At 36.3% G+C, this 11955-nt stretch overlaps 1 protein-coding gene across 1 annotated transcript; it reads right to left on the bottom strand.

Annotated features, from left to right (window-relative positions):
- Positions 1-10134: 10134 nt before the first annotated feature.
- On the bottom strand, positions 10135-11540 carry LOC143584327 (GDSL esterase/lipase CPRD49-like). The gene is made up of 4 exons (XM_077066408.1): positions 11280-11540; positions 11087-11163; positions 10866-11000; positions 10135-10297 (listed from the first exon to the last, which is right to left on the bottom strand). Exons 1-4 carry the CDS (start codon positions 11304-11306, stop codon positions 10135-10137), a joined length of 402 nt encoding a protein of 133 aa, XP_076922523.1. The 5' UTR covers positions 11307-11540.
- Between the last annotated feature and the right edge of the window lie 415 nt (positions 11541-11955).

Here is an 11955-nt window from a genome sequence, read left to right as displayed (position 1 = left end):
CTATAACATCTTAGGTCACACTTCTATTTGGATATTATTATGGCAAGAACCCCAAGTCGATTGTAGATATAATTTGTCCACTTAAAACTCACCCTGAATTGACTCTGACCCCCTAATGATTAATCAAACATTTTTGAGTTAATTTAAACTTTTTTGCAAATTTTCTTTCAAACAATTTATAGGTTGAACCATAGACTTACAAGCCATACGGAATAACAGGCCTTCAAATAAATTGTTTAGGACTTACTTGTTTGCTCCATGTTACGTGGTTCTAATGTATCCCTTTTTGTTTGATTTAATTATCAACATTTTTGTTGTTGATTTGAATACCTTTAAGCATTTTGCATTTTTTTTGCATTAATAATTTTTTATTTTCAATATTTGAATCTAAAGCAAGAAATTTTTATGGAGATCAATCACTAGCGGGCTCGTGTATGACTAACTAATAACACTTTTGCCTTCATCGATATGACTTATATTGGAGTGAGCAAATTGCTTCATGAGAGTGTAACCACTAGCATAGGCGAGTATTTAAGTTTATATCACTATGACACTTACTTATTTGTCAAGCCTATCTACTCATCAAGAAATGATCTTGTAGGCTTTTGATCTACTCTTTTCATGTGCTAGGATCATTAAAGATAATTTCTTATCATTTTCCAAAGATCTGGTCAATTTCTTAAAAAAAAATAATTTAGAATGTCCAACTCCCTCTAAACAGGTGCTCCCTTTAAATGATAGAATATCTTTTGAAACTTTTTCTGATTTTCTTAACGGAATATAATTAGATAATAAAGTATAACATATTTTTGGTTAGTCAAGTGACTCTTTTTTTTTTTTTTTTGAACAAACTAAAAATATTTTTGATGGGTTAAACTTAACTCATTTTCTCCCTCTAAAATTGTGACATATTGAAAAATATTTACCAATTTTCTATACAAAAAGATAAAAGTAAAGCTAAGAAAAACTAAAGAATAAATTAAAGTAAAATAAAATAAACTAAAATTAAAAAAAATAAAATAAGGTAAAATTAAAGTAAAGTAAAAAATAAAAATAAAATGAAATGAAATAAAAAAGAATTAAAATTAAACTTAAATAAAATAATAAAATTAAAAAAAAAAAACTTAATTTTGAACAAACGAGATCATACCAAATGACTCAACAAGATACAAAAATCGGGCACGATCAAAGGCTTTCGTAAACAGGTCTGCAAAGTTGTAATCAGTGTGGACCCTTTCACTAATGAAGTGCATTCAGATGTCAATGTGTTTGTCTTTGAGTGTTGGATCGGGTTTTTGACAATACAAACTGTTGCGTCATTATTACGCTTAATGGGGTGTTATAAGAAATTCAAACCGTAATCTAGCAGCTGATGCTGGATCCATATCACTTGAGAACAGCAAGCAGAGGCGGCAATGTATTCTGCTTCAGCAGTGGATGTGGACACGGTGACTTGCTTCTTGCTTTGCCAGGAGATCAACCTATCATCCAGGAATTGACATCCGCCCAATTTTGACTTTCGATCAAGATTGCATCCCCCATAATCACTATCGGTGTAAGCATGCAATACCATAGGGGAGTCTTTGGGATACCAAAGACCTAAGCAAGGCTTTCCCTTTAGGTATCGAAAGATATGCTTTATAGTAGTTAAGTGGGATTCTATAGGATTACATTGATATCTGGCATACTGACAGACATGGAACATGATGTCCGGCCTGCTGGCAGTGAGATACATCAAGGAGCCGATCATGGATCGATAAATATGTTGATCAATTGGAGTTCCTGATGGATTTGGAGCAAGCACAGGTCTGGTAGCAATCGGAGTGAGAAAAGGAGAGGAGTCTTTGAACCCAAACTTCTAGACGATGACTCGAACATACTTTTCTTGATGAATTAAAATTCCGTCCGCCTTTTGCTCAACTTGAAGACCAAAAATATCGTCATCTCTCCTAACGAGCTCATCTCAAACCAGCTTTGCATGACCTCGGTAAACTCTCTACACAGTTTATCAGATGTAGATCCAAAGATAATATCGTCAACATATACTTGGACCAGAATCTGATCACCCTTCACCTTCTTGATAAAGAGCGTTCGTCGATAACTCCTCTTCTATAGCCATTATTACGCAAGTGTTCTGCTAAGGTAGCATACCAAGCACGAGGTGCCTGGTGAAGGCCATAGAGAGCTTTATCGAGACGGTAAACGTAGTTCGGGCAATCAAGATCCTCAAAACCTGGTGGTTGCTTCACATAGATCTCCTTCTTCACTTTTTCATACAAGAAAGCGGTCTTCACAACCATTTGATACACTTTGAAATTCATGTACGAGGCATAGGCTAGAAAATACGAATTTCTTCAAGCCTATCCACAGGTGCATAAGTTTCATCATATTCAAGACCTTCACGTTGAGAGAAACCCTGCACAACCAATCTTGCTTTATTTCTTATTATTAGCCCCTTATCATCTTTCTTGTTTCTGAAAACCCATTTCGTCCCAATGGGTCTCTTATTTGCAGGCTCTTAACTAGCCTCCAAACATGAAGCTTCTTGAACTGTAACAGCTCCTCATGCATAGCTTCAACCCAAGAGTTTTCCTTAAGGGCCACCTTGTAGTCCTTCGGTTCTACCTGTGAAATAAAACAAGCAAAAAGACATCTGTTAATGTTACCGGGTTTACTCCTTGTTTGGATGCCAGCAGATGGAGAACAAATGATGTTGTCAGCGAGATGATTTCGATGGATGGGTATCTGAGGAATGTCATCGACGATGGTGACAGGCTCTGCTTGGAGATGAACAGACAAATTCTCTGTGAGATGAAAAATGCGATGAGCATTTTCAAGAACATCAGCGATTGATTGAATAGAGTTAGGTTGATCAACTATATTGTGTTGAGCAATTTGTTCTTCCCAGAGATGTTCACCATATGGAACAACGATGGTATTGATGGGAGTTGGTGCAGTATTATCAGATTCACCAGCATCATAATCTTCGGTGGTAGGATCAACTTGAACAGTTTCTTCTTGAGAGGGAGGTGTGGCAACAGATTCCATCACGCTTGGAGCTACTTGAAGATCAGCCACAGGTTCAGTCTGGTGTTGTTCCACATTGTCGGCAGACTGAAAGGAATCATCTGAGTCAGTATCAGATGCATCTTCGACTTAAACCATTTCAGTTGAATCGGCATCTTGAGAAGCAGGATTGTCAACAACTTGATTATTCTCTGGCAGGGGATCAACCGGTGGTGCAATAGGTGATAGTATTATGTTGGAAGGTTCAGCAGGTAGTCTCATTTCAGACAAACTATTGATTATGGATTCCATCAATAGAGGCTCGGGTAATAAAGATGGAACTTGAGCGGTTGTAGGTGGTGGAGTATACATGCCACGAAACTGTTTAAATAGGTAGTCATAATAAAATAACCAATATAGTTCCGTGCGTGTATCAGTGGTGTTAAGATCTTGCCAGTCAACATTAAACGATTCCACTATCAGCTTGGTCTTCTTATTATATACATTATAAGTGGTTTTGTTAGCGACATAACCAACAAAATAACACTCGTCTGCCTTTTCAGCAAATTTTGGATCAGGCTGAGCACTAGTATGGAGTAGGGTGCAGGGACATCCAAATGTCTTAAAGTAGTTGACTTGCGGCTTTATCTTGTAGTAGACCTCATACGGAGTCTTCTTCAAGCGCTTGTTGATGATCACACGGTTTTGAATGAAACAAGCAGCGTTGATTGCTTCACCCCAGAAAAACAAAGGAAGCTTGGAGTCTGGTGGCATTGTTCAGGCAGCTTCAATCAGTGTTCTATTTCGACGTTCAGCTACACCAGTTTATTTTGGAGTGTGAGGTGCGCTGAAGTGGCGTTCTATTCCATTTGAACTGCAAAAGTTGTCTATCTCGGTTGCAAAACTCGGTTCCGTTATCGCTTCTAATACATTTCACCTTCATGTCTGCCTGTCTCTCCACAAGTGTAATGAATTTATCAAAAACTGAGTGGTTTCATTCTTGCGCCCTAAAATGAAAGTCCAGCTGAAACGAGAAAAGTCATCAGTAATCACAAGACAATGGGCTTTTCGGCCAATTGCCAATGGATGGATAGGACAAAATAAATCCACATGTAACAACTGAAGGATGGAATCTATGGAATTAATCGTCTTGGGCTTGTGAGGGAGCTTGTATTGCTTGCATTTAGAGCATGAAAGACATTTTTCAATGCAAAAGAAAGATTTAATAGGCAAGACGTTTATGCCATAGAGATGAGTCACCTTTGATCAATTTGTTTAAGTTTTTGAAATTTACATGGCCAAGACGTTTATGCCATAGAGATGAGTCATTATCCGAGGCCTTAGATATCAAACAAGAAGCGGTCTTACACGAGTAAGAACTATTCATATCTAATATGTAAGCATCATTATGCGTAGGCGTACGCATCAATATCCATCCTTCAGGGACTTTGAAACCTGGTTTGAGAATCAAGCATTCATTCTCAATGAATAGTGTGGAGTATTGTCGATCACAAATTTGTGAGACACTAAGTAGATTGTGGTTTAGTTGCTCCACCAAATTGACGTCATCAAACGTCAGGATCCCATTCGACACTCTTCCACGTTTATATGATATTTCCTCCCACGTCTGCAGCAAAAGAAACGTGTCCACCATTGAACGGTTTAACGTCGAACAGTAAGGACTCGTCTCCAGTCATGTGTCGGGTACAATCACTGTCTAGGTACCAAATACTGTTGATAGACCTTCTTGACTGACCCTACACACATTAACAATTAATTGGACATGGGTTCCCGAGACAGCATCTTTTATTGTACTTTCATCAATTATGAAGTTTTGGGACGTGTCAGATCAGAAGGACAGTCCTTAGGAATCCATGCACGTGCAGGTTTCCTGTTTTTGGAAGATTTTCTTGACTGTCTTATTCTTGGTTTCAAAATAAAATCTTTAGATTTTTCAATCTTTGGATTTCTTTTATTGTTTCATTTTGATGAATTCCTTAACTTTTTAGTCTTGGAATTCCTTTTTGCTCTCTCCTTTTTGGTTATCTAGAAAGGAGGTTTACTGTTTTTCTTATCTCTGGATCTCACACCCATTTCACTGGCAGAACTATCATATCGATCATTTCTTGTTCTTGAGCTTGGAGTAGCTCTGGAATGGAATTGATTAAACTTCATTTCTCGTTGCCTTTTATGCCAGTTCTTGCAATGCCTTGAAAGGTGAGATGGGTTACCACAAACATAACAAAGCCTTTTTCTATTATTCCTATAGAACTCGTCAGAACTATGATACATTAGTTGTGGTGAATAAGGTGATGCTTGGAAAGGAACATAAAAATTATATGATCTATAACCACGCTCATCAAAAACATTTGAATAGAATGGATTGATGTAATCTTGTTGATGACTCCATAATAGTTGTTATCAAATTGATTGTATAGTTGAGGATGATATGCTTGATTAGTTGATTGATAAAAATTGTTTCTATGTGGTGGAACATATTTACATGAGGTACTTGGTTTCTCATTTTCAAAATAATTTTCTTTGATTTTATCTCCCTCTACTTTACCATCACCTGATGAACAACTAGGTTTGTTTGTCTCAACATACACCTTTTCTTGCACATTTCTGTTATAAAGTATAAACAATCTTATCAAAAATAGTTTCACAATCACTATCAGAGGTAGAAATATCATTTTCATTCACATAATTAAGAGAAGTGCCAACATCAACACTCTCAGAAATTACATGATTGTTCAAAATGTTTTTCAAGGCATAATTATTACAGACCGGGTTATCAATTGATGATTTTAGATTCACACATGAATCAAAAAGTGAATTTAAAATCCGTTTGTCTCCAAAACCCATGTTTGTTTCCACACAATCACTTTCTTCTACACAACCTTCTGAAAAAGATGAATTGCCATTAGGACTAATTGATGGAATAATTGGATCAACGATCTTGGGAATAGCAGGAGTAAATGTCGTTTTGGCACATGACCAATATCATAGACCATTTCATCCTCAAGTGGGGTATTACAACGAAAGTGAAGAAGGTTAGTATAAATCTTGTTAAACGGAGGTGGAACAGCAGTATTTTCCTTTGGGATAGATCTAGCTTTAATTTGTCAATTTTAGCATTTTATTCGACAACACGTCTTTCATGGTGTTCAGCTAGTTTTTCAACTTGGAAAAGTTTTTCATTAATCTTAGCCATATCATCATTATGAGTTTTAATCCCAGTGGCATAAATCTTTTCAGTTTTCCTAAGATCATTATTCTGACATCTAAGGCTAAGATTTTCATCTATTATAGTAGCATTATGAGTTCTATAGTGCATAACTTTATCAATGCAAGCTTGTGAGAAAAGTTTGTATACCTCGAGAATGACAGAGGTAGGTGCAGGTGTTCCAGTAGCAGGGCTTGATGAAGTGCTTGCTTGATCAGTGAAGGCCATTCCAGCAAAGGTTAGAGGATTCTTCAGCTCTACAAAATGGCCATCCTCCTAATATGGTTGAGTTGAATCAGCAGTTCTTGTAATCATGGCCATTGAGCTCGACTCAAAGTTTCCCTTGGATCCACTTCCTTGACCGATTCTTGGGATTCTTGACTTCAAGGAGTAGTTTGGAATGCGCTACTTGTCGTGTCTTTTAGCACCCTCATTTTCCGACATCTCCGTGATCTTGATATCATTGATGACCATTGGTGGATTGGTGCATTCTCTTACAAAGTGACCAGTTTCATTGCAGTTGTAGCAATACAGCTTGTCTTTCTCAAACCCAATGTTCTTCCAATCAGAATCTTTGAAACTGTTCTTCCCATACTTTTTCATGAAATTTGTAGCTCGGTGAACAGCGATGGCCATCTGGAACTTGATGTCCATTTTCTTGAGATCCTTCTTGTTGATCTCAGGAAGATCTCCTTGCTCAAATGAAGGAGGAAGCAGCTTTCCTTGCAACAACTCCTCATGGCTTTCCATAAAGGCAGGAAACAGTGCCGCATTGGAGTCATCGGGTGAAATGGTTTGAGGAGCAGAGTGAGCTAGATTGCTTGCAGGTTTTTTGATCCCATGAGCTTTTAAGGCTTGAGCAACGGATTGTCAACAACATCTTGAAATGAACTTGAAATTGATGGGGCTTGAGGTGCAGCAGAGGTCTTGAAGGCAGAGTTAGCAATTTGAACAGCAGGGTGTGCTTGACTCAGAAATGTTGTGCTTACACCTGATCCAGTAGCCATTCCAGCTTGAGTGAGAGAACTAATATGATTTCCCATCCTCAATTTGTCATCCATTTCAAATGACTTGATAATGGAAGTCATGTCAGCAAGGGGAGTAATTTGCAGATTGGTAGTTCTCTTGGTTGTGATTACACTACTGTTCCAAGCATAGGGAAGGGAGTTGAGTAACTTGTCATTGAATTCAATTTGGTCATATTCAATGCCAGCATTTCTAATCTTAGTAATTAGAGTTTCAAATATTTGAATAAGACTAGCAATTGATTCTCCATGTACATAATTGAACATGTTGAATTCTCCCTTCAACATTCCATTCTTGTTGTTTTGAATTTCAATGTTTCCTTCAAACTTGTTTACCAAAGCATCCCAAAGACCTTTAGCCATGGTGTGATCCCTCAAGTTTAGTGCAATTTCACGTGAGAGGCAAACTGTTAAACACCAAAAGCCTTTTGATCATCACTAAAACACTTCCTATCATTGTCATTATAGGCAGTAGCAGGCTTAGGAACATCACCATCAATAGTAGTAGTTGTGGGATTATATGGACCTTACTCAAGGGGTTTAAGAAGGTTATAATCAAGAATTCTAATGCGGTTCTTAAATCTCCACTTGAATTCCTCAAAGTCATTATCCCAATTCATCAACTTTATAGGCTTGTTGGTAGTTCCAGCCTCGTTCTCAAAGATCATGGAACCTTTTACAACATCATTTTTAACTTCTTCCACTGGATTGGCCTTTGCTTAAACAACTTCAAGATCAACACAAACACAAACTGATTCTGTTTGAAAAAAACAAATATGGGGTAATCTAATCGAATGCAATGTATTCGAATACAAGTTAATCAAATGGAGAGTAACTTCTGAGGAAATGATTAAGTATGAAGTAATAGAATGGTCAGACAATCTAATCGAATTAGATTATAATCTAATCGAATAGTCTAATATAATCGAATGGCAATTCGATTCGATTAGGATGTGATTCGATTAGAATATAATTTAGATTCGATTCGATTACAAATGGGATTCGATTAGAATACTTAGATTCGATTAAGCTTGAACTCGATTAGATTGCAACTGAGACTCGAATGGAATAAAGGATTTGATTCGAGTACACAATGTTCGATTCGATTGAACACTGTACTTGTGGAAAGTACAAAATGTACTTTCTGTCACTTTTTTCCAAGATTGCATTTTTGAGGATGTCATCTCAATCACTTTGACCCTTTCTAGGTCTAAGAAACACCCATTTTATAATACCTTTCAACTCCAAAATCTTGAATTTTTGAAGCTTTAAACTTTGAATCTTCATAAATTAACACACAAACTTTAACACCCGAAGCTTGAACACACTATATTATGAACTGTTGAACACTTTTTCTTCACTTTTATGAACCCGTAACCCACAAAAACTCTTGAAAATCCATCTTCAACACAAACAAGACCAAAACTAATGTTGTGACCCAAGATCTACAACTAGTAAAGCCCTAATGCTCTGATACCAATTGTAGGTCCTGTGACCGGATTAAACAACACTATTACTAGTTATCTCGAATCAACCTCTACACTAGCTAGCGGAAATCACTAGTGAGGACCGAGATCTCGGATCTTGTTTGGTATTGTTATTGTCGTGAGAAAGAGAGAGAGAATAGAGAGTTTGAAGGTTGTAAAGATAAGGTTTTGCAAAAGGTTATGTGTGTATGAGTTACACACTATATAAATAGTGTGTAAGCTCTTACACCATTGTTCTATTATTCACGGCCCACTGGGCTCAAATACAAATAGCCTTGGGCCCAAACATACAAAAGATAAGTCTAACAAGCTAACAATACATAAACAATACATTAAGTACAAATACGAAAGACTATCACAAAATAGGCCTAAGAATAACTTATGCTAAGCGATAAGTCAATCATGGGACTACTTCTAAGCGTACAAAAACTTACTGGTTTGCCGCTTCGAAGAACCCTAATTGAACCAAAATGGCGCATTCGAACTATGAAGTCCTTAAATGAATCAAGATTCAAAATTTATGTTTCCCCATGTTCCGATTAACACTTAGATGGTAATTGTATCCATACTAAAGTTTTGGGGTGATTACATAAATCCTTTTGCACTTTATAATCCCTCCAAAATCAACTAAATCCCTAAACAGTTATTATTATAACTAACTCGGGATGTACTTACACTTAGGCATTTTATAACACTTTCGTATTCAAATCTCTCTCTAATAAAACAACCGGTGGTTATTACATCTTTCATCATCTTATCAACCGATTTCGCAGCTTGATTAGATAGAATCTATGTATAATCAATCCTGACATATGCTTAATTTTTAAAGGTTGCTCATTTATTTGGCCACAAATAGTTTGAGCACGCCACATGCAATAAGACGACGTCCAAATTTGTTAGGTTTCTAAATCCTTCTAATATGTTTAGCCCATTTGTTACAAGCCACCAATCTATCAAACTGTATCCAAAATTCATATTTGATCCCATGATTAGATTGGCTAATTATTTCACATAGTTGGATTTACCATGTATCCCAACCAACAATTTAGCATTTATAAGTTGTAAAAAAATTAAGAAATATATGCGTACACGAATTTCAAGCTGATTAAAAACACAATTCCCAGATAACAAGTCCATTCAGTATGTTATTCCAAATTTTTGACAAGATATACAAATTAGCACAACAACCTACAATAATATAATACAACCCTAAGTTTAGATTATATATGAACTGATCAAATGATTTTTTATTGATAATCAAGAAAAGGTACATCACGGTATAGGAGAAACAACGAATAAAAACATCACCAGGAACCATGGCATGACCAATGGCTCCTTTTATTTGGATACTAAAACAGCTTCCATGCATACAAATCCAATGTGAAGCAGACTAGACAATAATTTCGTTTACAACCAATAATGGTCCACCCTGAAACTGATCTGGAGCCATATGTTGCCAATATAAACTCGGTTTCCAGTCAGCTTCCTTTATGGTTTTTAGTATCTCTTTTGCCACTACTTGGCTCCCCTTTTCAGTAAAATGCATCCCATCTCTGTTATCGGGAACACATGCAATTAGCCAACCATCAAATGATTTTATTCCATAAAGTCAAAACAATTAGTCAAACTATAGGGCGTTGGACAAGTTGGGTGGGTCAAGGCGGTAAATTACTAAATTCTTGGTCACATGTCAAACTGGGTTGAGTTTTCACGAGATAAAAACAAAGTTTATTCTTCAAAAAACTAGTGTATCGAATATGATTATAAGATATATATTATCTCAAGTGTAGTCTAATTTAACAAATAAAATGATTTTCGAGGTTTTACGACTAGAAAATATAGTAACCTTGTAACTTTAGCCGGGCTTTTTCCTGGGGTATTTACCCTACTTTATATAATAAGTATAAAAAATATCTTTCTTATGGTGTAACTTTTTTTTAAATGACATATAAAAGAAACATTTAAATGAAGGCGGGGCAACTTGCATGTTTACAAAGATTTATTTTAAAAAATTGTACGTATCATGTGTTTTAAAAGTTAGAACTAATTCAACTCTTAGTTGCATCGTTGGTTCATTCAAGAACCATCATGAGTCGTAAGAACTTAAATATATATACTCACATCAAGAAGGTTGTCTCCCAGTCATCATGCTGCTTAAACAAGTTACAAAGATTAATAACATTAATCCCCTTCTGGCACAGTTTTTCACATGCATCTGCATATTTTTGGCGCCTTTCATTTGTATGATACTCAATCCTGAGATATAAATATGTTGTCAATGAATTGGAAGAAAACTAAAAGAGTATTAACAAACTTATATCAGTTATAATCATATTAATTACCCTGTCATTTGTGCCATTTGGGTCTCGTTTACAGGAGGCGCTGTAAGAAGTAGTAGACGCGTGGTCTCTGAAAGGTTCTGGCCCATAACAACAAAGAGACATGGGATGGGTTGTGTTAACATTACATGGAAATGAAGTATATAACTGTTGTGGAGATAGTACTTGGTAGGCTATTATTATCAATGAACTTCACCTGGAGATACTCCGCTATGGCCGTCATGTTTTGGACATACTTTGATAGTTCTACATGAGAACTTGCACCTTCTAGGGCCGCGTCGTTACCTCCAAAGTAAACTATTACCAGAGATGGAGGTGCATCTTTCTAAAAATGGAAAATTAAGAAAACGTACAAAAAATAAGGTTGAATGTAATTAACAAATAAATAAACAAGGACTTGTTTATGTTCAAATAAAAGGTGGTAATGACCGTTGGAAACACTTCTTTTATAACATCTAGCGCTTGTGTGGAGTTCCAACCAGCATATCCTCGCACAAATAGACGCCTACACATTAATATAAGTACATATATATTCTTTGTGTTACATTAATTACAAACATACATACCGCACGAAGTACATGCATTAATAAAATGCATAACTACCAACCTTACGAGCATACAAGGTTGCAAGAGTCGCACCCCAACCGCCCTGGCCAGAGCTAAATTGAACGATTGAGGAACCGAACAGCACGAAAGCAGGCCTTACTGGACCAACCATTGTGATCACTGTACAAAACAAGTGGTGATGGATTTGGGTATAAATAATGGGTGCATGGAGTAGGTGAAATTTATCAAAATAATTAACAAATAATTTTCATATTAAGTTTTGACTTTTTGAATTTCTAGATCTAATCTCTATGTGTAAAACTGAG

This window comes from Bidens hawaiensis, unplaced genomic scaffold (assembly GCF_021521415.1).
Source record: "Bidens hawaiensis isolate Kalapana, Puna unplaced genomic scaffold, B.hawaiensis_p1.1 tig00032920_1, whole genome shotgun sequence".
NCBI lineage: Eukaryota > Viridiplantae > Streptophyta > Magnoliopsida > Asterales > Asteraceae > Bidens > Bidens hawaiensis.
Note: the sequence above shows the minus strand (reverse complement) of the source record. Positions and strands in the feature narration are given on the sequence as shown.

What these genes read in the sequence shown, in the direction of transcription:
- LOC143584327 (XM_077066408.1), bottom strand. Translation starts at nt 11,306, where the DNA reads ATGACGGCCATAGCGGAGTATCTCCAG. An exon ending in CAAATGGCACAAATGACAGG is followed by an intron (nt 11,001 to 11,086) that starts GTAATTAATATG and finishes TTTATATCTCAG; the next exon opens with GATTGAGTATCATACAAATG. An exon ending in TGGGAGACAACCTTCTTGAT is followed by an intron (nt 10,298 to 10,865) that starts GTGAGTATATAT and finishes TCCCGATAACAG; the next exon opens with AGATGGGATGCATTTTACTG.